General features: G+C 43.4%; 1 protein-coding gene across 1 annotated transcript in view; it reads left to right on the top strand.

Moving 5' to 3' along the window:
* Positions 1-23,227, top strand: part of runx1t1 (RUNX1 partner transcriptional co-repressor 1) — a gene marked incomplete at its 5' end in the record, with an annotated part of 54,815 nt that extends 31,588 nt beyond the window's left edge. Inside the window, 12 exon segments of the mRNA XM_080485329.1 lie at positions 3,238-3,263; positions 3,265-3,351; positions 3,353-3,377; positions 5,428-5,669; positions 8,358-8,447; positions 12,565-12,746; positions 16,151-16,413; positions 17,063-17,151; positions 17,711-17,906; positions 18,156-18,224; positions 20,720-20,910; positions 21,663-23,227. Coding sequence (XP_080341455.1) covers positions 3,238-3,263; positions 3,265-3,351; positions 3,353-3,377; positions 5,428-5,669; positions 8,358-8,447; positions 12,565-12,746; positions 16,151-16,413; positions 17,063-17,151; positions 17,711-17,906; positions 18,156-18,224; positions 20,720-20,910; positions 21,663-21,983 — 1,781 coding nt within the window. The 3' untranslated portion in view covers positions 21,984-23,227.
* Between the last annotated feature and the right edge of the window lie 3,152 nt (positions 23,228-26,379).

The raw sequence follows: 26,379 nt of genomic DNA, 5'->3' as shown, positions 1-26,379 counted from the left end.
GGGGTACTGCGGTGAAATTAGAGTAGTAAACCTTGCTCAGTCTGGGCAGGTTGGCAGGGTGGAGAGTGTGTGTGTGTGTGTGTGTGTGTGTGTGTGTGTGTGTGTGTGTGTGTGTGTGTGTGGTGGGAAGGGGGGGGGGGGGGGGGGGGGGGGGGCAGAGAAAGAAAGTAGGAGACAGTCACCAATTGTGAAGAACAGTCAGAAGAAAGATTTGGTTTGTCAGTCGTTCTGTCTTCTTTTCATATTGACTCTTCTCTAACCTCTGCTCCTTTTCTCTCTGCTTTCTTAATCACTCGGTTTTTTTTCCCTACTAATCTCACTGTATCCATTCATGCTGTCGCATCCCCAGTTTCCCTCTCATTTCAAGCCGCTGCTTCATTGCCAGACTAAAGCTTTGTTATTGTGCAAGTCAACAGTATGTTTGCATTCAGAAATGCTTTTTAACGGTGTACCTGAGTAGCACATGAACTTTTGACTTACCAGATAACCTGAAACATTTTAACTCTGTTGTGGTTTAGTTTTCACTCCCTCCGATCACCTTTGAATAAACTCGATGTTTAGACAGTGCCATCAGTTAACCCGCCTCTTTGGAGAGGGTCAATGTTATGTGGATTACTGCCTGAAGTGTCCATTTTAAATTTTTATTTTTTTTTTTTCATCCTAGAACGGACATAAGCAGCATCTCAAAGCAGCTTGGACAGTTTTTTTCTTTCAGACTTTTACTTGTTTCTTTTAAGACTGCTTAAGAAATTTAATCCTGCCTCCCTTGTATGTCACAGTGCAGGAGCCACTGTAAACCTTTGAAGCCTCGAGGAGCTTATCATCGCTGTTCCCCAACATGCTGCCGCTCTTAAAAATGTTGGGATGATTTTTGGCTCATATTTATATCTTGTCGAAATCTTGAATTGTTTCACTCGGTTACATCATACACCCCCCCCCCCCCCCCAACCCCCCTTTCCCCGCATAATTCTCAAAAGGGTCAACATGCAGAATAAACAAAACTGCCCAAACATTCTCTCGGAAGTGGAGCTATGAAGTGCTATTGGAATTTCACTGACATCTCCATCTTTCACTCGCCTGCCTGCTAAAGCCAAGCTGGCGTGACTAAAATACTTAGTCACAGTGCACCTCGGCTGCAGCAAAGCAGAGTGCTGTTGAGGCTGGGCCTCGCTAACAGGCTTAGACCATCCTGTCTCTCACATCGCGATTCCTCTTTCCTTTAAAAAATTCCAACTATGGCACAGAATGAGACGGGCAAGAATGTATTCTGTCGGAGTGTACATTACATTTAAACACACAAATGAACGTCACAAAATATAACTATATATATATTTTTTTTTTTTCCAAAAAAGAGAACATTAACTGTATGTGTTATATCAATACTATTTACTGCTGTTCCCAGTTTGTCCACTGAGCGTTTCACTGTTTCGTTAGACCCAAAGCTGCACGGGAGATAATGCGATAAAAAACCATCTCCTTTTTTCTTCCTAATATTCCCTTCGTCTGCACAAATACTGTTTTCTGAGAAGTGACAGGCTTCTTCGCCATATTAGTTTGAAGACAAATGCACTCATTGATTTACAACAGCTGGAAATGTTTGCATTGTTTGAGCTGAAAATCGAGGAAAAGATCATTTGTGTTCTATGTATGAAAATGATTGTATTCATTTCAAGTGGTGTTTTAGTTAATGCACTTATACTTCTATACGTCCTTCACATTGACATGGTCATGTCGCTGTACCTCCACTAGGGGGTGGGTCTGAGTCAACCGTGCCTAGCAACTGTTTCTATGGCAAAATTTGTGTTGAAAACAAAAAACATGGTGACTGTTGAAAAGACTTAGAATGTACCGTTTGAATACATTATTACTGAAAAGGTACATTATACTGCTTGCTCCATCTGTCAGTCATTTAGATACTGCTGTTTGCGTTTGTGTTATAGTTGATATAATAAAGAAATAATGCAGTACATTTTTGTGAGCAGGGAATTCAACACTCTTGATACATTATCTTAGTATATGAGGCTTAAAGTCTGTGGCAGGTACAATTACAGATTACAATAAAGAACATTGCTATTGTTAGACTTAGACTAAAAAGTGGAGTAAACAGGAAGTTTAGAGAGTACTTGTGTTTTTGGCAATAAAATATAACATTGTGATATTTCTAGATTATGAAGTTATCATCCGACTGCTCCAATCCCGTTAGGATCCAGTTGTACTGAATGCGACTGTCGATAAGTTCGACACCCCCCCATTCTTGGGTAAATTGTTTATGCTCACCTCACTGGTCTGTGTGTGCGTGAGTTCACCTGTATGTGTTTTTGAGCATTACAATATGATTTCCATTGTTCACACGTTTATTTCTCCTCCTCTCTCTCACTCTTCGTCTTTTCTCCCTCCCCCGTCTTCCTCTGTCTTCATTATTTTCATAATCTTCTTTTCCCAATGTGCCACAGACACATTTGATAACAGTCTGTGGCTCCGATCGGCTGGGTAATGCTTCCACTGAGGAAGTTGTGTATCTTGGCCCTGGCGCCGCTGCAAGACTCTGATAATGTCCCGTTGTTGTTCGATATGGTCAGTTATCTGCTGAGAACAAAGGCGACTGAACTAGGTGAAAATAGGCTTATCATGAAAGGAAATGTTTGTTTTTTTCCATAAAAGTTCTGTCTTTGAAATTTTCACAGTGCGAATATGATGCAACTTTCTTTCAGTTTTACCGAATATTACACTGGTGGACTAATAGACTAATTTTGCAATGTGCCTGAACAGATGTGAATATGGATCCAGGGATTAAGGCAGTGCGAGAGTGAATGTGTGTATTAGTTTGAGAGTAATGAACACTGCAGTCATTAGCTGAGAGGGGGGTGGTGGTGGTGGTTGGTTGGTGGGAGGGGGGGGGGGGGGGGGGTGGGGGGGGGGGGGGGGGGGGTACAGCGGGCTGCATGATGGCACAGATGGTGGTGAAATGAGACTCGAACTCGCTGCAGATTTACGCTCCTCTCTCAGGTGTCTCTGTGTCCGTGAGTCTCTCTTGTTCCTGATTGTATAGTCAGAGCTTTATGCGTCAGCGTCACATATGATGTGGAAACCTGTTTTTCTCCGGACGTGGAGCGTCTTGGGCTCCTCATCAAATCTAATCCTGCTGCTGTTTGTGTACATATCTGTATGTATTTGTGGGAGCAGTACAGATGTTTGGTGTTGAGTATTCTTATAATATATTCCTCCATCTTTCCTCAGATCGCACTGGGAAGCGCTCCACCATGCCCCGACTCACCTGCGGACGTCAAGACACAGTCCAGGTTGACCCCCCCTACTATGCCACCCCCGCCCAGTACACAAGGAGCACCTCGCAAACAGCTCCTACACACCCACTACACGTAAGTGCATCACGATTTTTTTTATATATATTTTTTTTTTTCCCCCCGACTACCAGAAGCAGTTAAGGTGTAGCAGCAAAGGTGCACATTACCTGGAGACTTTAACAGCTCCGTTCACGTCTCGCACAATGTTCCCTGCTCTGATGGAGACATCAAGCAAGTTGGGAAAAAAGGCACAGTGGTGTTTTTCCTTGTCAGTAACCGAAGCCATTTCCATTGCAAACCTGTGACTGGCTGCAATCATCGCTCGGTTCAACGTGAATGAAAGAATATAAAATATGACTCCCGAGCAGAAGCCTTTTTACTGAGGGGGAAGACGACTAAACGTCTGCATCAGTCCTCCACAAGCGCATGTAAATACAACATAGGTGTTATAGGATTAAACACTATGGGCCGATAAAGTGGTACTCTTCCATTCTGATTATGTATGGCAGCGGTTTTGAAGTCATTTTGTTCAGGAGAATTTAATCTCGGGTGAGTCAGGACAAGAAAAATGACTGGATTAAAAAAAAAAAAAAAAGGAAGACTATAATCTAGGAATGTTCACTTTCAAGGTCATTCAGCATGAGCTCCATGTTTGACACCCCCTGATCGATAACAACTTGTCATGACCACTCCAGAGCGAGCCTTTTCTATCACGTTTATAGTTTTTACAATCACTTACATTCATAAAATCAGAGCTGATGTAACGTCCATATGAAAGTGTTTTTATTGTTTTAGGAGCCTCGTGTTTCCCCCTCGTAACAAATTATACTGAAGTGTTCCTCACAGTCTGCTCTACAGCTTTAAAATAGGAGAGAAGAGCAGCCCATGCTGCGTTTCACGTCGGAGCATTAAAACATTTCTATTGTGATTTCAAGAAGTCCACAGCCATTTGCAAAAAACACGTAAACACTATTAAGGCACTATATGCACGTATGGAGTCAATAAGAATAAAAAAAAGGAATGACTATAATTGTAGTAAATCCCCAACAACTCCCCCAACAAGTTCACCGACGCCCCCACTTACAAACTCTTGGAGCTTTGCCATGTCGTGCACATTGCTGGTGACGAGCAAATTACACCCTAGTATTCAGTCAGAAGTGCATACTTAACCACTTGCATGAAGAGCACTAGAATCAAAGAATCCGAGGCCCCGTGGTACAAAATGCTCTGAGCACTCAAGTCTGTGTTGGTAGAGCTGCTCCCTGCAACAGAGGCATTTTATTCTCCTTTTTCAACCGCACACTTTCTCTCCTTCTTCTTCTTCTTCTTCTTTCTTTTTTTTTTGTACCCTGGTATCTGTCTTCTCTTTCCGTGTCTCTCTCTCTCTTTTTGCTCACGCTCCACAATTAACGTCGGGGCTTCCGTGCAATGAGGAGGAAAGGCCCGGCTCTCTCATTACGCACGCCGAAGGTTTAAACAAAGCAGTATGCTTTGATTTCCATCCGACGTAATTGTTACCAGATGCAGTTTGAGTATCTCGTCTCTCTCTCTCCTCTCTTTACAGTGGCGGCTTTGGACGGCGGCCAGAGGGGGAGTGAGTGGAGTTAGTCAAAACCTAATCTCATTAGAGAGAGAGCTTTATGCCGCCTTGTATCTCTTTGTACACCAACTCCCCCAACACACCACACACACACACACACACACACACACACACACACACACACACACACACACACACGTTGCTCCTGTGCTCCAGCACGACAGGGGGTGGTGGTTGGGCGGGGGGGGCACTGTCCCCACTTGTTTAGACTGCCGGAAAGAGGTTAAACTGGGAAGGCAACATGTCTCCAAATGCAGAAATATGTTTTTTATGAGAGGATGCTGCCGAGGATCAAAGGAGCCACAATGATTGGAAACAAATGTTGGGGATCGTGAGTTGTTTTCTGGGGAATGTGCATCATTTCAAATCAGTGGTTAAGTCTTCAAGAAGCCGATGCTTGTGTTTTGTAAAGGAATGTTTGTGATTTTAGGCTTGTCTTTGTCTGTGTTTGTTTAAAAAAAAAAAAAAATCATTAAAAAAAAAATACAGTATGATTTCTCTTACCAGTGTCTGCTATCTCCACAGTCACAAACGGCAGTAGCCATTCCCCAACGGCGCTCAACGGCGCTCCCTCTCCGCCGAATGGCTACAGCAACGGCCCGAGCTCCTCGTCCTCGTCCTCCCTGGCCAACCAGCAGCTGCCGCCGGCCTGCGGCGCCCGCCAGCTCAGCAAGCTCAAGCGCTTCCTCACAACTCTGCAGCAGTTTGGAAACGACATCTCACCTGAAATCGGAGAGCGAGTTCGCACATTAGTGCTGGGACTGGTGGTAAGTAGCGACCATGTATATAAGCTGTAAAAGGGTCAAAGGGCTCCGAGGTAACTGAGTTAATGGGATATTTGAGAATGATTGTGAGCATTTGCTCCCAGTTGGTGAAGTACCACATGAAAGAGGTTCTCTAAAGCAGAAACAGTCTACCGCCACAGGAACAAATGTTTAAATCACTTCGCAGTACTCATTGCTGGAGCTAATTTTGACTTTTTGTGAAAATAAAGAGTGTAAAATTCTTCTCTCTGGAGTGAAACCCATCAGTGCTCTGCTAATAAATTAATAACCTGATTGTATTACTGAGTTTGCGAATGTACCAGACAACCCAAGATGACACAGCCAGCTGAATATTAAGTTTATTAAGAATAAAGATTTGAGTGCCGTCAAATGAGGACTGCAGCTTCAAGTAGGTGCACAAATGAAAGCATTAACAATAATCACACTCCTAATCCTAATTGAGATCCATCAGTTTAGGAGAATTAAACATCTCATGATATCCGATAAATCAATTTCATTGATGAAAAGAGCACGTATGAGGGGAAAAAAAGACGTGTTTTCTTCACAAGAGATGTTAACATTTATAATTAAAAAATACAAATCAGGTGGTAAGAACATTTCACTGCACATTATACTGTGTATAATTGTGTTTGAGACAAATAAACGTCTCGAAATCAAACGCAAACCTAAAAATACATTTCTCCAACTGAGATTTGTTGAGACAGATGTGCTCCTCACCTTAACTGACATGGTTATATTAAGGCTATGTCGGTAAAAGCATATGGTATAAACTGCATGTGCAAATCTGAAGATTTATCACACGTCTGTGTGATCAGAGAAAATCTGAGCCTAACGAGCAGGGGAATACAGAAATAGTGATTGAATGTTGTGCAGAAGAGGAGGAGGAGGAGGGGGAGGAGGAGGAGATGGAGGGAGTTTTTTTTTTTTTTTTAATTAGCCACACAGAGCATAACCTCCTTTTGGCTCCACTATGTTTGTTTTTCTCACCGTCTGCATACGCACATGCCTCTCCTGTGTCCTTTTGGCGCGCATACCTTCCCACCATATCGCTCTCACCTCCCCCCCCCCCCCCCCCCCCCCCCCCCATCATCCCTCTCTCGCTCACTGTCTCCCTCTGTCCCTCCCCCTGCCTTATTGAAAAGAGTGACACCGTTAATTAGCGAGTTGTGTGCCGGGGAGAGGGAGAGCAGGAGACTCGGGAGGCTTCACTAGCTGTCAAGAACAGCCCCTACGCAATCTGGGCGAACAGATGTAAGACTGAATGTAACAAAATTCAGGTCTGGGAAATAACGCTGAGAGAGTGGGGAGGAAAAAATGATATCTGCCGCTGTTTTATTTTTTCATCATGTCTTATGTCTCGCCTGAATATTTTCCCTTTCTGGTTTATTTATACGTACACTTAACACAACTGCACACTACCTCTTTGACAATGCCAAACAAAAGTGAACATTAATAAAGTGCAAACATTAGGTTATACAAGGCTGATGTACATACAAACATGCATGTTGTCAGGCATGTGTAAATTTATCATCTTTACTAGGATCAAACATTCAAAACGAGGGTCACTGTTATCCCGTCATACCTTACAGGCAGCCAGGAATATGACGGAGGGTTTAATAAATGTGGGAGTCGGCTCCAAACACAAACCCATGCCTCCCTCCCGCTTGCGGTCGTACGGAAATACCCAGTAAATAGACCACCCCCTCCCTGCTTCCTGCACGCGTTCCCATTCCACCTCATGCCACTATAATGTATTTTGGTCACCTCGCTCTTATCTGGTCTGTGAAAAGAGGCAGACAGTTATTCTGCTGGCGCCGATGGAGAGACGCCGCGCAGGTGTGGGGCGCCACGGCAGCGATGCGATAGGCTCATGTGCCACCTTGATAAGGACGGGGGATGCCAGGCATGTAGACGTATACGACACAGAGGTTTTGTGTCAACATCCAAGTGAATGTTCAAGTAAAGGGTACAAAAAAAAAAAAAGAAAAAAGCAATTAGGAGAGAAAATAAACACGTCCCCTGTGATGTTGGCTGCAAGAAGCTTGATTTCACAGCATCTCGAGCGAAACTGCACCATGCGTATTATTTTTGTTGGACACAAATTGGGGAATGCAGCGCATAAATCAACTCATCTTTATTCATGCAACGGATACATTTCCCATATAGAATATGCATACTGATTTTCGGCGTCTGGTAATGGTAGTAAAGCGGCAGACCTGTGCTAATGCGAAAATAGCTGGAAAAGCCAGTCGGGGAGTTGCACTTAAAGGTTGTTTACAGAAATGAATGTTATTTTTCAATATGAGACACCGAACTGGAATGTGGGACGAGAGAAGTATTTGATAACGTCCTGTAATTCTCACATTAACGTCTGTGTCCAAAATTGTTCCACAAGTTTAACCAAATTTCTCTTACATTCAACATATTTTGTGACGACGTGCCTCTGCGTGTGCGTTTGTTTAGTTAATTGGAGGAGATGTGTGTCTTTGTTTTCTGCGGCTCGTTTCACTGTGGCCTGCCCATGTGCTTCCTATTACCGACCCCAAAACACTCACTCCAGGCCAGGATATAGCTTAGCTTCCAATAAGTAATATTATCACTTAATGCCTTCCACATGGATTCATGTGTTTTCTTTTTGTCTCTCTCTCTCTCTCTCTCTCTCTCCTCCAGAATTCCACGCTAACCATCGAAGATTTTCACTCCAAGCTCCAAGAAGCCACCAACTTCCCTCTGCGACCTTTTGTCATACCATTTCTGAAGGTAGATATTTAAATATACAATTACTACAAAGAGGGGTGGCTGGCTGTGCTCGATCGGCCGAATCTGGAAAGCATTTAGCCATCCCAGATCCAGATGTGCATACTTATGTTCACAGTTTTTTTAACCTTGTTTTCGCTCTATTTTGGAGCCTCGTCTCCCTTTACAACTTCATCACTCTCCTACATCTATCTTAAACTCGGATCTTTCTTGATTCTCACATAGTTGCGCCGCCACTAAATGAGATACTGTCACTCAAAGCATCTTTTCCTCTTTGCGCTCAATCTGTTTGTCTCCGAATTTAATGGTGCATAAGTCATTGCAGAGGAGAGGGCTGACGTCACTGTGTTCAACCCAAAGCTGGAAACTTTGTTCAAACCATATTTTTTCTGTACGATATTAGAATTGAAAACATTTCTTCTTCTTCTTTTTCTTCTTTTTTTTTTTTAACTTTGCTGAATGTGTGCTGGAAGGGAGCACAATGATGTGGTTTTGGCCTGAGGACTACATCTCCTTTCATGTTTTCCTTCCTGGCGTCCTCCTCCTCCTCCTCCTCCTCCTCCTCCTCCTCATCATCATCACCGGCTCGTTTTGCCACTGATTCTTCATCTCAGTACGCCACATTCTCACCAAGCATTTCCTACTTCCATCCATTAGCACAGTGTATAACCAGAGGAAAGGACACTCTCTGAAGGCTGCTGCCCATTTGTCACCACTCTCTATTCCAGTCTGGCAGATTTGGATGAAGAGCAATGGGGTTTCTTTTCTTTCTATGTACAAATGGAATGGTGGTCATTTATGTGCATTTTGTTGTCAGGTCGGTGAATATTCTGGACCTCTTAGGGCTTGGAAAAGCGAATGCAGTCTGGAGGTGGGACTGGTGGCGGCCGTGTGATTTGTTTTGGTAGTCGAAGATGACGGATGGGACTGGTTTTTATATTGAAGGATGTAGAGCGCAGAAGTAGTTCAGATCATGTTATGGGGTCGAGGTGAAGCTGAGATCGATATTAGAGTGGTTCTGAGGGATGGATAGCAGGGCGGACGGGCCTAACATTTAACACTGAACCCATTTGTTTTTATTACACGCCTCTGCAAAGGCTGTCACACACCTTTTTTGCAGTTGTTGTTTTTTTCCCATCTGTCCATGGCAGTGGTGAGCACTCTGAAAGCAAAATGATCCCTGGTTTCATTCTGGATTGGGCTCGAAGGCCATCCTGTGTGGAGTTTGCATGTTCTCCCCATGCAGGCGTGGGTTTTCTTTGGTGTATCCTCACAGTCTTTGCCCGCATTCACCTTGGATCGCCTTCACAGCGCCTGTGATTCTTTAGTTGCGAAAGAAAAACTGGGTGGGTGATCTGCTGGAACCTGAGTGACAGATTGGTGCATTTAATTGATAAAGATAAAACAAACATACCTCCGTGTGCACAGGCCACCATTTGTCGGTGCGTGACGTGACACTCAGACCTCCGGTCTGATATGATTCTGGCCAGCAGGAATCGGTCCCATTACTCAGTGTTAACATCACAAACAGGGTCATTTTGTTCTCGTTTTCTCTCTCTCTCTCTCTCTCTCTCTCTCTCCATCTCCATCTCTTTATTGCCTTTTTACCTTTGAGTATTACTCATCTTTCCTTCTTGCCATTCAGCTTCTCATCTTTCCCCCTCTGTCCTTATCCCCTTTCATTTCTCTGTTTATCTACTGTTTGCCATCCATCCATCCTCCGGTCCCTCCTTCCCTTCTCCTCACCAGATGGTTAGTGTATCACTGGGATAGCTGTGGAATCAAAGATGCAACTCTTTTTCTTTTCTTTTTTTTTTTCCCCCTCCGCCGCTCCTTCCCTGCCTCTCTCTCTCCCCAGTCTAATTTTAGTGTCTTCCCACTGCGGGGCCTTTAACGCCAGCTACCATATGGTAGCAAAGAGCAGTTGGAGGTGTGGGGGAGCTTTTATAGGTGCGTCGAAGCACAGCTGCAACAATGCCAGTCAGGGCTCGGGGTTTTTCATTACGCTAATGTTATACAGAGACAAACCCCCTTCTAACCCTCCAGCCCCCTTCCAAACCCACTCAACTCCTTTCCCCTTTTTCTTCTTAATACTAAACCACAAATTGGTCGGGACGCCTTACTGGAAGGGAGGCAATCAGAAACCACACAATGCCAGTGACGTGATGCGTTGGCTCCACGCCCACCACGCTAACAGTGTTCTTCTGTGTTAAAGTTTACTCTTGTCTTTGGCTGGAAAGTGTTTTTATTTTTTCTGGTGTACTGCTTCAAGTAAGAGGACTATCATGAGTGGCAAAAAAAAACGACAGAGGACAACACAGACGTGTAAAAAAAAAAAAAATAAAGTCGCTATTGTCTCCCGGCAGTAAATTACACAGTAACAGAAAGTTGACGTTGGTTCAGCAGATCTGGTACAAGGCTTGTTATGAATAGTTCTTTTGGCACCGTTTGACACAATGACAAATCCAGTCTTTAGACTATAAATCTTTCGAGAAAACTATAGCTGTGTCTGCTGAACATTACTCGAAATTAAGGGTGTGGGGGGTGGGGGTGGGGGTGGGGGTGGGGGTGGGGGTTGCCATTAAGTGCAGATGTTTGTTAACTACACGGTAGCGAATCATCCTGCTTTGTCAAATGAAAAATGATCCATTCCCCTCAGTGGTCCACATTTCTTGACTCAGTCTTTTTGTTAATGCATCCCACATCTCTCTGGCAATTAGGATGACCTCTAATTAATATAAGATGAGTTCAACAGGGTCAAAGCAATCTATTTTATGCTCTCTTTTTTTTTCAGAGGGTAATTACGATCATAAACTATTAACGCGCCATTAACTCGGGCAGGTAAAGGCAAGGCCGGCGCTTGGCATTTCTTTAACTACAGTCAATCACTGGAGAGAGGATTTCATATGATTCTAACATTAAAACCACTAAAGAAATCACGGCGGGGTGCTATTAGTACTCTTTCTCTATGCACCTGGCAGAGACTAGATCGAGCGATCAAACATGGGAAGGAAAACCTACCGCCTAATGTAGGGCAAGACTGGGAAAAAGAATAAAGCAAGTGAATGTGTGAGAGATTATAAAACTGGAAGGAATGAAAGGTAAAAGAAGAGGAAAAAACAAGCAGGGGGACTTTAAGGGAGATTATGGTTTTGAGGACAAAACAAAGATTAACGGACCAAAAACTTGCAAAGATGGCCTCTCCAAAGACTCCTGTGATGTACCTTGCCAAAATAGCCCCCTCTCTCATTCTGAGCCCGCCTGACGCAACACTTTCATCTTCTTGCTCCAAAACGCACCCCATCAGATGCCTTTGAAGTCGACGCTCACATATACCTGCATGGCCCTGTAGCGTCCACACAAGAAAGCGGACCCCCCCCCCCTCGTTACAGTATGTCAAAGAGATTGAAAATAGCTGCTTTTCTTTTTCAAAATGTGTACGCCACAGAGCAACTTTACGGGTGTTGATGCACTTTGGGGGTCACAGAAAGCGGCGGCGGCTCAACGTTAATGAGCGAAGATGGGGTTTGATGGCTTCAGAGAAATGGATCTCTTGTTGCCTCAAATTTGTGTTTTTGAAATAAAAAGAGGGAGGAACCCTTTAATGTTATATTTTATGGGTGACTTTGGGACTGTGTATTCCTCCTGAAGGATAGTAACATTTTATGTCTTGCAAGTCTGTTATTTTTCTTTCAAAACAAGCAGCGGTAATGATATTTATTTTCGTATTTTGAGAGCCAACCTTTGACTGAATTTACCTTTGCCACATTTTACAGTGTATATTTCCTCTTTCTGATCTTTGCACACGACACAATCACCGCTTTACTATGTTCTTTCCTCCGAACAAAACTTTGTTATGATGGTTTAACTTCAAGATGCAAGACGTTTTTTTTTAGTGTACAGCTCAGCGTGAATCTTGACAGATTCATGTCACTGTTTCCCAAATTAGCCAAACGATAACAGAGAGCCCCTTTAGCAAGCTGTCAGTGACTGAACAAGTGATTTAAAAAAGTCTCGTATTATTATTATTATTTATTTTTTTACTTCTCGTCCTCGCGGTTAATACATGACATTGTTGTGTAAAGTTTCTGACGCGATTCCGTGCTGTTTTCTCCCGCAGGCCAACTTGCCGCTCCTTCAGAGGGAGCTGCTGCACTGCGCCAGGCTGGCCAAGCAGAACCCGGCTCAGTATCTGGCCCAGCACGAGCAGCTCCTCCTGGACACCAGCACCACCTCCCCAGTCGACTCCTCCGAGCTCCTGCTGGACGTCAACGAGAACGGCAAGAGAAGGACGCCAGACAGGTGAGTACGTCTGAAAACGCCAGTGCTAATCAAGGATCTAGTGATAGTTAGTTTATATTTAGACTCAACACACAATCGTAACGGTCACATCCAGTTTATGAATTTATATGAAGAAGGCAGGGACTTTTTTCTCCCCTCCTCTATTGTTTGATCTCATGCATAAATCCCTTTGAGGATGCCAGCATCCCCATGAGCCCTCTGCACTCCTCCACAGGCTGGAGCTGAGCCAACGCCAGGCAATAGTGTCATGTTTAAATGTATGTATGGGAAGTGTCAGTCAGAGTGCCACCGGGCCTCATGATGTGCTCCGTTAGACATGGGCTCCTGGCTCCTGCTCCTAATTTCCCAGAACTGAGGAGAGGAAGGGAAGTGGACCTGGCTACACACACACACACACACACACACACACACACACACACACACACACACACACACACACACACACACACACACACACACACACACACACACACACACACACACACACACACACACACACACCCTTTTTCAAAACATTACATCCATTTGTTGTCAGAGACTTTGGTAATGACTCAATGTTCCCTGCTCTAATGGACGAGCGCTGAGACGTTCCAACCAGGAACACGCTGCTCTGTAAAAACCTATATTCCACTCCCTGAATAAGAAAATAAAACAGAAACAAGCCAGCAGTGCGCGTGTGTGTGTCCGAGTGTGCAGCTGTAGTTATGTCCAACCCAGTAAAATCATTTCAAACGACAGAGCTGCAACAAAAATATAAAATCAGACTTCAAATATTTTACTATTTAGAAGACTAAGTGAATAGTCACATAAACATGGCTACTTTCAATATCTTGAGGCTTCTTAAGATAATTGCACAGTAATCTGACAACATTTGAGTTTTGTTGTGCATTCGCTCACAGTACGATACATAAAAAAGCAAGTCCCACGGGGGTAAAAATTTTAATGCAAGCAAGGGAGGGAAAAATGTACTTTTTATATTTGCTGAGGGACAAAAATGCTGACTGTGATATTAATAATTCTCACCTTTCTTTTCCCACAACAGTCAGATAGGCAGACTTTTTCTGTAATACCTGCATATTTGCAGGCCGTCTGGTGCATAGGGGAGCGGGCTTAGGGGCGAAAAGGTGTGTGTGTAAATGTGAGAGGGAATTGGTGGAGAGAAAAAAGTAAGTAGGCATCTGTATTCAGTGAGAGAATGCGCCGCCTTTGTGTGAATGTGTGTGCGCTGTTCTCTACCGAACGTAGAAGCGTGAGTGGACTTCATGGTGTTTGCGTCTGCATACGCTTGTTTGTGTGTGTGTGTGTGTGTGTGTGTGTGTGTGTGTGTGTGTGTGTGTGTGTGTGTGTGTGTGTGTGTGTGTGTGTGTGTGTGTGTGTGTGTGTGTGTGTGTGTGTGCGTGCGTGCCTGCGTGCCTGCGTGCGTGCGTGCGTGCGTGCGTGCGTGCGTGCGTGCGTGCCTGCGTGCGTGTGTGTGCCTAGGGAGATGGTCTGATAGCACATACAGATGAGGCTCCAGCACCAATATGGCTGGCTAAGCACCTCTGGTTTCTGCTTACCTCCGCTCTGCATTCCCACTCATTGGAGCCAGTGTCCGAATATTGGAATTTTGAATAGGAATCCTTAATTACAATGCACCATCAGCGCATGCTGATTTACAACATGGTCTACAGTAACCAGACATCAAATATAATATGCATATGAGAAAAGCACTTGTACTTTATTGAGTGGAGTTTGAATTCTCCAAGGAAAAAAAAGTTTTTAGACATTAACTCTCTCTACTTTATTTTCTTATGTGGCACAATTCAGAGTGACTCAGTTTATTGAATAAACATATGGATTGCATCATCATCCTTTAACATATTCACACAAAAGTACGACATTCATGTGAGTTCTCTGCTCTTAACTGGTTATTTCAAAGCCTCTGGACTTGATTTAGTTCGTCAAAGTAAATATTTCTTGCAGCTAATCGATCCGTCTGTTAGTGAAGGGACGTGTCTCCTTAAAGTGCACAATGACACGAATGAGGCTAAATGTTGAATTTGAGATGAGATTTTTTTGAGGGTTCTGTGGAAAAATAATACAGCTCATTAGAATTGCTCCAATATGAACCAAGTTCACATACATGTAAGGTATATGTTTGTTTTGATAATGAGACAGCAAGCACACACACACACACACACACAGTAAAATGTGGGTGTTTATGTGCAAGTCTTAGTATAAACTGTAAATATGTATAGGTTAATTGCGTGTAAGCGCGTCATTCCTTTGCATAGGTGATTGTGAGCGTGTGTGCATATGTATACTCCAGTGCCTATAGATATAAACATTGTTGCAGCAGAAAGGCTGGGGAAATATGAGTGGTGGGGTGGGGGTGGATGGATGAGTCGAGGGAGACAGAGAGATAGACGAGTGGAAGGAAAGAGCATATGGAGAGCTGTGGATGAGCATTAGGAGCTCATAAAAACAGCTCATTAAGAAGTTCAATCTGTTCATCGGAGAGACAGAGAGGGTGGGGGTGGGGGGTGGGGGGGGGGGGATTGGAGAATGAAGGGGGGACTAAAGGACTGCAGATAGCAGAGAAGATTGGCAAGTTTTAACTGTGGACTGACATCACTGGGAACACACACACACATACACACATGCACACCTGGCCACATTAATCTTCAGAAGCGGGCGAACAAAAATCCACCTGATCCCCTGGAAACTACTTGTGTGAGTGGGTGCGTTCGCATGTGGCAGCAATTTGTGCGAGCACCCACATCCAAGTTTTAGTGTGTGTGTGCGTGTGCGTGTGCATGTGCGTGTGCGTGTGCGTGTGTGCATGTACGAGCGGATGGGCGTGTTTTCAAAACAAGAATTCCAAAATGATTTCAGCAGAGAGAGAAAAAAACTAAAAAATTGCCTTTCATGTTTCTTACTTTGTCCAGTTGGACACAAACTATTACAGCAGCGAAACTGTAATAACCCTATTTAGCGCGACTTTTTACCAAACGATTGTTAAATAAACGTCACACCGATTTGCACCGTCATTCTCACTTTCACTGTCTTATTGATCCTTAGCTCTTGGTCTATTATGCTGCCAGAGGTCTTTTGTTATCTGCTTGGATGTCACTGGTGAGAGAATATGTTCAACTTGAAAAACCGAAGCAGTATTTGGGTTTAATTTCAGTCGCTAAATCTTTTTATTACCTTGGACCGCGACACTGGAGTCATTTTGCCAGGAGGAAGAAATAATTATCTATTTGCTTTTGAAACAGTGCGACTTGTTCCCAGCTTCTTGGGGGAAAGATAATATCTAAAATAAACAGTTGAAACGATCTCATATTGCTGGGAGAGAACCCCCATTTGCATACCAGAAAGATGGAGCACAGACGTGAAACTCATCTGTCCACGTTTTCACGCAGAACCAAAGAGAACGGCTTCGAGCGAGACGGCGCCCTGCACACAGACGTTCACCCCAGCAAACGGCCCTGCACCATCAGCCCCGCCCAGCGCTTCAGCCCCTCCAACGGGCTCTCCTACCAACCCAACGGCCTGCCCCACCCGGGGCCGCTCCCCCCGCAGCACTACCGGCTAGACGACATGGCCATCGCCCACCACTACCGCGACACCTACAGGCACCCGGCGTCAAATCACCGGGAGATCCGGGAGAGAGCCAGGCCCATCGGTGAGCACGTGGGAAGGGAGTCCGGGGGTACGTGAGCTCGTTCGTATTCCGTCCAGGAGAAACTGTTAGAACAAGTAATTAAAACAACAGTGACTTGAGTTTCCACTTCAGCCTGTTGAAGCAGGTTCAGCTGACTGAGCATCACGTTGCCTCAGAGAGCAAAAACCAAAGCTGAAGTCACTGGAAGTTCTGTGCAGCGGAAATGTGTGAGCGCTCCACGGAGACACATTAGACACGGTGTTGTTATATTAGATACTTTTTTTTTTTTTCTGCATAGAGCGAGCCTTGAAGAAGCTGTAATAAAGACTGGTCTAAAAATAGGGGAGACATTTACCATGTCTCGCCTGTGATGGATGTTTACTGGACTCGTAGCTCAGTCATTTGAGTCCTGCCCCTCGGGCTGCGAGAGAGATATGGAGACGGCAAAGAGAAGGAGGAGTAAGGGAGGAGGAGAAAGAAATGGATGGAGAGAGGGTGTCAAACAGGGAACCAATGAAGGATGAATGAAGGGAAAGGGCGAGGGAATGATGGAGAAATTTCATATTGACTGATCCTCTGGGTCAAACTGGCGCGTTCTTTGTTTATCTTTCCTCATGTCCATCTATTTTTCTGTCTATCTTTCCATCTTTCTGTCCACCTATCTTCACAGGTATGCATTCAGGAAGCAGGCAGGAGGAAGTGATTGACCACAGGCTGACAGACAGAGAATGGGCTGAGGAGTGGAAGCACCTTGACCATGTAAGAAAAGTAATAACATTTTTTTATTACTATACTCTAAAACTCTATCTTTGTAAGTAACACTGATTATCTGTGTTATTTTTCCTGTTATCTGTCACTAAGCCTCTGTTACAATTTGGATTAATGATAAAGGAAATTTTAACTGCAGTAACTTCTGTATATGAAATGACATTTCACTGATTCTGTACGTGCGTGCGTGCGTGCGTGCGTGTGTGTATGTAGCTAAACTGCTATTTGTGTGTTGACCTTCCAGTCCCATTTCTTTAACATTGTGAATACCACAGAACATCACGTATCTCATTTATAATTCTTTTTAAAATTACCGATATTACTAATGATGTACCGACAAGCTGAATCCACAATTTAGAACTAAATATATCCTTTTTGTTTATGCCTCTTTATGAATAAATGTAATGATGTGACACAAACGCTACACAACAGATGTTTCCTTTAATTAAAAGCCCACCCTCCTCACCACACCCTTTCTGAATTTAAATCAACCCCTCCACCCCATCCATGTGTAAACTCAGCGCTGTGTCTGCGTCCCTGTCGCCTCCAGCTGCTGAACTGCATCATGGACATGGTGGAGAAAACGAGGCGCTCGCTGACGGTACTGCGGCGGTGCCAGGAGGCCGACCGCGAGGAGCTCAACTACTGGATCCGACGATACAGCGACGCCGAGGAGTTAAAGAAGGGCGCCGCCAGCGGGCAGTCGAGGCAGCAGAGTCCCGCGGCGCAGGAAAACACAACACCAGGTAGTTGATCGCTGGCATGCGTCAGAATTGGTATTAGACATGGCACCAAAAAACATGTCTGCATGTTTAAAACTTGTTTTAAGGCACTGAGTGAAGAATCCTGCCTTTTTTTTTTTGGTTTGATTTCTAGAAATAAATGTGGTGTCCATCAGGGTTCAATACTAGGCTCTCTTTTTTTGGGGGGGTGTTTCAATATGCTAACGCACAGCGATATGAGCTTAACGTAATTGTGTGTTTGTGTCTTCTTAGAAATTCACAGGGAGCTGCTACACCGGCCTGTGTCTGGCTACGTCCCAGAAGAAATCTGGAAAAAAGCCGGTGAGCAAGACATTCAGCCACAGCGTGCGTTTATTTCTGCACACTCAGCTTTACCATAAGCACTGCTTGCCTAAATCTAACCATAGTATATTTAATTAGAATCAAATCATAACCTTAGACAGTGTCAACTGATGTGTATGACAAGCCATCATAATGTTAGTGAGCAAACAAATAAGACAGACACGACAGTCGATCGATGTGTGTTCAAACACACACAAGCGCCGCTGCTCTCCTCAGGTAGTCCAGCCTCTCAAACCTCAGACTTGTTTTTACAACCCGAGCTGCTCCTACAAAATCGCGTATATCTGATACGGTGGGATGTTAAAAACATAACGTTTTCCCACCACGCTGTGCGCGCTCCAAATATGAGGTCAGGTCTTGCCTTTTTTTTTATTTTTTTTATTGCACCAGTCAAATGAGACACACGAGCAGCTTTTACAGCTGCTCCAGCGGTTGTGCTGCTGAGTGCACAGTAGCAAGACTCAGTATCATTTTGCTTTTTGGATTTCTCCGATTCCCTCAATGACAGACATTGCAGCTATTATGCTTGACAAAACTATAGACACTTTTTTTTTTTTTTTTTTTTTTTTCCTTCAGCGCCAGCTAAGATTGAGTGTCGACACTAATTTATTGTTTAGCCAGCACATTTAAAAGCGGCAGACGCCATAACGTTTCTTGCATTCTTTAAACTCACGACTGCAGCTGCGTTCACCATCACCCCTGAAAGTAAATAAATAAATAAATAAAATAACTGCTTGAGGAATCCACTTTATATTCACCGTCAGCGATACAGTATATCTGCCTTTTAAACCCCTTGGAGAAAAGAAATTGTCCCCTTGCTTGACCAAGCATGATGTGTGAGATACTCAGAACAAGTAATATGCATTTAAATTGAATTGAGTATCACCGCCGGGACTCAGCCTGCTCGTCGGCACTCTCCTTCCCCTCACCAGCTTTGATCGATCTTCCATCTAAGGCATTTGGTGTGTAATCACAATTCCATGCACAAGGCGTATATCACACGGCACCAGAGCAATTTCCATGACTTCAGACAGCACAGTAGCTTAAAGACAAAACCACCCGAGTTTAAAAATTTAGCTCGATCACGATTGGGGGGAAAAATGTCTCGTTCTTTGTAAAGGCACACGTTCAGTCTGATCCCGAAAACAGATTTAACATTTGTAATACAAGCGTAATGTGTACGAAGGGAATGAAGCAATATGGAGCATATTTGTCAGACATAAAGCTGTATTTATCTTTTGTCTGTCGGATAAATGGGGCCTGCTATTTTTCATTCTTTCTGCATTCTCCTCTGTATTTCCCTTATCCTTTTCACTTCAGTCGCTTATACTCCGGCTGAGAAGAGACTGATTTAAATTTGACCCAGGGAGGATTGCAAAATAGGATTTTTTTAACACAATGGAGTGCAGCCGTGAATACATCTGTTTGAAATGGGCAAAATGTTTACAGTTGGTGATAAATATTCAAGCACCTTGCACGGTGTCCTACCGGTTTCCCACTTCCCCTCACCGCATGGGCCTCTGGGATCACAATGGAAATGCATAATTTAAATATAAATTGCCTGATTTGCATACACAATTAGTCAAGTTACAGGCTTGATGGGAGCAAACAAAAAGCCCTCCTTTTGCTTTGACGTTCGGTTGGAATTCCACCACTTAACACCCACACGGCAAGGTTATTCACTCCACAAAACAAGTATAAAATAACACATTGCTTCAGCTCAAAAGCACATTTATGAGTGATTACCTGGGATTAATTGGCTCATGCGGGTTTCTTGAGGATACGCTTTTCAAATTAAAGATTTCCTTTTATTTTTTTCAGTCTGTTTGCTCGTCTTCAAATATGATCGCTTTCCATTAAAACATCACACGCTGCCCTGTTAGAGGATCTATGGGAATAAATATGACAGTTGAAATCGGGATTACTGACAAATACGAGTCCCCCATAGCCTGAATAATTCAATAAAAAACCAGCTGACTTATTGGCTGTTTAGTCAATACAAACAATAGTTGTTGGGTTTTTTGGTCACTTATACATTATTAGAAACATACAATGGAATATTTACACAAATACTACACTAAATATGAATCAAACTTATTGGTATATGTTTCAAATTACACGCAGTTGCAGTAGTTTTCCCTTCAAACGGTGCAGATGTTGATGCACATTTTTAAGATGAATGCATTAATTAGGTGCACTGACTGAACAGATGCTTAGTTAAAGTAAAATGGCCGACAGAGTATTCTAAGAAATACTACAAAATAACACGTTTGTTAGAAAAGATTGATGCAAGCCATTTAAAAAATAGCATGATCAATCTGTTTTCTCTGTTTTCACATTTTCTTTGACTGTGTGCATTTCGTTGAATGTAACTGTACTCATTGGAAATGCATTGCCAAACGAGCAGGTCTTTAACACACGCTGCATTGCAGGTTCGGGAGGCTTGACTTCCTCTGTCTCCACACTCTTTCCAGAAGAGGCCGTGAATGAGGTGAAGCGGCAGGCCATGTCAGAGCTGCAGAAGGCCGTGTCAGAAGCTGAGCGCAAGGCTCACGAAATGATCAGCAGCGAGCGGGCCAAGATGGAGCACACGGTGGCCGAGGCCAAACGTCAGGCGGCCGAGGACGCGCTCTCCATAATCAACCAGCAGGAGGACTCCAGCGAGGTGGGAGCGAGCGGCGTGAACGTCGCCTGTGCCTCAAACCTCAAAACAGTGATTATCGTGTTTTGTTAGTTGCGGTTTTTCTTGCACTTTCCATCGAGAGAAAGCGAGAACAAACTAAAAAATGCAAAACAGTGTCGATCAAGCATGTGTAACCGTCACGTTCCTCCGTTCTATTTTCCAACTGAGTAGCTGCAAGATGTTGCGAGGGAAGTTAGCAATTGAGCTGCGAGGAAATAAGGACGAGGGTTTTCATTTCCTCAACACCATTGGAGACCTTAACGTTTAATCAGTTAAGTGAAAGGGAAATATGTCTCACATCTGACATTAATTGCAGGAGCAATGTTTATGAGAGAGAAGCGCCCCAGAGGAGAACTTTCAGAGGCTGTTTATAACTTTGTTCTCCTGTTTCCTGTGGATACGCTGCAGCTCTGACATGCTCTCCCTGCGGTTTCCGAGATATATAAGAGGCCCTAAGTGTAATAAGAGATGGGTTTTTGATCTGACTGTGGTTTGTTTTTAAACTTAAGTGCTAAATGTAAAAGCAGAGGCTTGTTCCATGATGTGCAATCTTGTGCTTGTTTTTCCTTAATCTTTATCTGCAGTGGTTCTTTTGGGTGTGTAAACGGGGTTTTATAAGCACTTTGGAGTCCATCACCTCAAGTGGTCAGCTCACAGCGTGTTTGTCGTCTGGATGTTTTTTTGTTTGGTTGTTTTTTTTGTGACGATTGACTTTGTTTCCGTCTCTCTGTCAGAGCTGCTGGAACTGCGGCCGGAAAGCCAGCGAGACGTGCAGCGGCTGCAACACGGCGCGTTACTGCGGCTCCTTCTGCCAGCATAAGGACTGGGAGAAGCACCACCACGTCTGCGGCCAGACCCTCCAGGCCCAGCAGCAACAGGCCGGCCAGCAGCAGGGAGGCGTCCCGGGGTCGGAGACCCCCGCTCCCATCAGCTCCTCCGCCTGCACCCCGAGCAGCGGGACCGGGAGTCCGGCTGCCACCCCGCCTGCTGCTACCCCTCGCTCATCCACCCCCAGCACCCCGTCCTCCTCCGCCCTTGACGGCACACAGCGCTAAGACACGACCCGCGGAGGTTACAGGCAAAGGCATCCCGAGCGTAAGAGCCAGCCCTCAACCCCACAAACAGCACGACTGTCTGCATTGCCTTGCAAAGATACGGAGATGAAACAGGAAGAGATCGGCAGTGTCTATCTTGCGGCGTAGTCATTGGAAGAGGAGGAGGTCCATAATTCAGGTCATATTGACTTGCCATGACTTTAAGGAAACACAAAGATATTCTTTGTTTTGAATGAATGAATTTAAATATTGACATCCTTTTATTGTTACACTTGCTATTCTTGTTGTCCGTTTGTCGTCGTACCCGTTGTTCTTAACGTTGTTGTCATTGTAGTTTATCTTATTTTCCTCCTGTAAATATGAAGAGACTGATCAGAGATAGCCGTCAACTCAAGACAAGTATATCTGACCTCCTCTTTTAAAATCTTTTGATTTCTTTTTCTTTTTTTTTTTTCTTCCCATCCTTGAATTATTGCTAATTTCCTTCCTGTGCGTGGGACGTGAGACTAGTCGACCTCAGACGTTTTACCAAACAACGTACCAAGGAGCCTAACAAGTGAACAGAAAGACTGACGTTGTTAAGTAACATTTTAGGTTCAAACACCCTGAAAGACACACAGACGGATGACTAAACAAGTTTTCTGCCTGGAGAGGAGCGGAGGACCGACCGAATCTCTGGCCCACAGACCGCCATGAAATGGGCAGATGTGCAGCAGATTGCAAGCGGAGCCAGCTGTTCCACCAACGTTATTTCCCTCTCACTTGTAATGATATCCAGGTCAGTGGGCTGGGAAATACAAAACCCGGTCTCCCTGAAGGATGTAAAAGGCAGAATTCTTGGACAAGTTACAAAACTTTGCCCGCCGCACATGTGGAGGATGTACTGAACACAATTCGCACATGCACGCTCGGTGGGTCACGGAAGCTCTCAAACAGGAAGTGAAGTCATCGGCCCACCGGCAGATAACTGTCGACTCACCTCAGCGGCGGCGGCTGGGCCACTCCAGAGCTGGAACCCCCGAGACTCACCCCAAACCCCCCCCTCCCCCCTCCAACTCTGAAAGACATTTTCACATTTCTTCACGCTCTTCTTTGCTTTCTGTAGTTGTCATGGTGTTTAAGACTTCTGTCCCGTGGTGTCACCAATGGTTATTTATTGTATATGTGTTGGACAATTGTGACAATGCATAGTACTCCAACCGGTCACAACTCCAAGTCCTTCATAACTCTCTCTTAGCTGGTGCAAAAAGAGATAAAAAAAAAAAAAGAAAAAAAAATAAGTGTTATCCTTTTTCTTTTCCTTTTTTCCCCAAGCTGCTTTTCTATTCTGTGTAAGTGGTAGATTCCTCGTAGTTCTCTAAGTTTGACTTCCCTTCGTCCTCAAGAAAAGACACAAGCTATATCTCAGAGCTGCTACTTGAGTCCAAACTAGATCTTTTCTGAGAACTGGCATGTTGCGCGGAATGCTAACCTAAATGTTTTGTACAAGGGACATACATAATTGTATTTGCACTGTCACAGAGGTTATTTCGGCATGCTTCTTTTCAGCATACTTGTGTTGTTGGTATGGAGCCATAAATCATCAACCATTTTATATGTAGTATTAGCATTATCTATTTGGGTTTTTTTTTCACATATTTTTGGTTGAAGGGAGTTAGAAAAATGTAAAATCGCCAAATCCATTTCCTTTTTTTTTCTTTTTTTTTTTTTTTACTTAGTGTGCTAAAAAAAAAAAAAAAGCAGCCATAACGCCTTTTTTCTTTCAATAGCTACAGACAGTGCATGCACATTACTGAACGTTTGTTAAATATTTGTTATTTTTTAGAAAAAAATGAAAAACTACCAAAAAAAAAAAATACAAAATACAAAAAAGTCTAACAAACTTAACTTTCCAAATGCAGAGGTGTAGACTCCGATTGACAGCTTTAACACTGCAAAGCACCAGGTAAACACACAGTATTAACACAAGAGATAAAAAAATAAAAATAAAAATAAAAAAAATAAACACCAAAACAGCCAAAGACTGACACCAAGGACCAAAATCCTGATTTAAACGATTTTTGAAAAGAGGTTTGTCCACTTAAAACACTTGGTTATTTATTTCTGCAGGTTTTGTTCACGCGTTCACGAGCAGGGCCAATTTTTAACGTCACAAACCGTATTTATTGATGTCCTTTCTGGAAGTCCACAGCACTCATCTTGTGAATTGAGGAGGTGTGAGATAAACGCGAATCCCGTTCACGGAGCATCACATGTTAACTGGAGCAATAATATCTAATGTGACAGGAACAACAACAACAAAAGGATGGGGATGATTTTTTATTTTATTTTTTTTTATCTCAAATGTCAGATGAAGTGCCCGTTTCAGCTTTAAGTTCATTTGGATTCAAAGATGTGAATGTGAAAACTGGGCTTTCACAACTATACCACTTACATTTGCTTCGTAATGACTTTGATTTTAACGGAAATATTAGCGGTAAACCTTCAGTGTGAGACTCAAACAAACCTCCGGTTTCGCAGAAAGAGAGCACTTACCTTGACATACACAGAAGCTCTTCACCCCAGACACCTTGGTGCTACCACAGAAGCGCGTTACAAATTCTGACCTCAAGGAACAAGTGGAGGCCCACAAAGGTCGGGGGCAGTGAGCTCCCTCTGTACTTCCTCATCGCTCCCTTCTTGTCGAAATAAAACACACACACACACACACACACCTGCATTCTTGACTTTAAAGGGTTAAACAATCCAAAAAGGTGTCTGACACCCTACGAGCGACTTCTCAGAAGCTGTGAAGAAGCAGCCAAGCTGTTTAACACTAGTGTATTTTAAAAGGTATACAACAAGTAACATATGTGTTTGTTATTATCAGGGCAAAATCTGGGTTTCAAAAAAAAAATAAAAAATACAAACAAAAAAAACAAAACAAACTAGGACACGCATTATCACTCAATGATAGTTTTTAAAGCTCTATTTTATTTGATTTTTTTTTTTTCTTTCTTCCCTCCTCTATGTGTGTTTTGCCACAAATTCCTCGGTGGCGAACAAGTCTCACTCTACCTCTTACAGCACGATAAGAGCATCAGTCGCGGCGCTGATACTGGTCTAGTCGAAACCAAATGGGCACAAGAGAACAGGAAAATATAAAAACCCAAAGTCGAAGCTCATACAGCTGCAAAACCATATCACTTCTTGGTAACAATGCAGACCTCATGAATAAAAGAAACATTAATGAATATGAGAAAATAGAAAAGAAAAAAAAACCTGAAAAAAAAAGAAAAAAAAAAACTTTTGTTATGTTTCTTTATGCCTGTGGCGTTTCTAGAGTACATCAAGAGTTTGAATTGTTTGAACAGATTTTAAAAAGACTTGTGCTAATTTTAAAGAAAAACGCCATCGTCGATTCCTATTTTCGACGACCCGAGTTAAGGTCACAGATAAGAAATGTTTCTCTTGCTCTTTTTCTCTTCCCTGTTCCTTCCTCCCCTTTTCTGCTCTTTTCTTCTCTGTTGTGAAGACGCGCTGAAGTGCTCGTCAGCTTGTCGGCTGGGGGAAACACAAACGGCAAAGCTTGTGGAAAAACTAAGCTTAAAAAAAGAAAAAAAGAATAAGGCCATGAATTTAGGCATGCCTGGTTTTTTTTTTTTTTTTGGTTTGTTTGTTTTGATCTGTTTTTGTTTTCACAATAAGGGGAAATGTTCTTTAAATTTCCTGCTTATCAAGAAACTTTGAGGAACCGCCGGGGCCGGCAGTGAAGAGCGTGCGGCCGTAGCATTAATCCGGGGGAATGAGTTGAACTTCGGGGGTGGGAGGGTTTTTTTTTTTTTTGGTTTTTTTTTTTTTTTTTTTTTTCTGTTCTCTTGAGAAAATTTATAGTGGAAAAAAAAAACAAAAGAGCTGAAATAATTTGAAGTTGTTGTGCAATACTTAATTGAGACATGAAAACCACAGGTTAGTGGTAGGCTGACACTAAGCGGTCTTTCCATCGCTTAGGGTCAGTGTCCTCTAGAGAGCTTTCCAGTCTACTATGTCAGAACTGTGGTTTCTTGTTGACTTTTTTTTTATTTTTTCTCCATTTTGGTTCCTTGATTTTAACACTTTTTTTGGGCTGTAAACTATGGTCTGTCAGTCTGTGAAACTTTGCAGTATAATTCTGGTATTGTTGTTCTCTTTACGGTGTAATAAATATGTTAATTCCTGCCCAGAGAGCCCAGACTTAAGTTATTTCATTACTGCTGCTTTACCAAAGATTAGCAATAGTATCGACAAACAATGATAATTAAGGGATGTATAGTCCACTGATTTTTTTTTTGGGGGGGGGGGGGGGGGGGTTGAGTGTAATGGTGCTTTTAGTGCTAATAGCTTGTGTTAAAACTGGAGGATTGGATTAAGACTTTGG

This window comes from Lipophrys pholis (genome assembly GCF_963383615.2).
Source record: "Lipophrys pholis genome assembly, chromosome: 17".
NCBI lineage: Eukaryota > Metazoa > Chordata > Actinopteri > Blenniiformes > Blenniidae > Lipophrys > Lipophrys pholis.
Note: the sequence above shows the minus strand (reverse complement) of the source record. Positions and strands in the feature narration are given on the sequence as shown.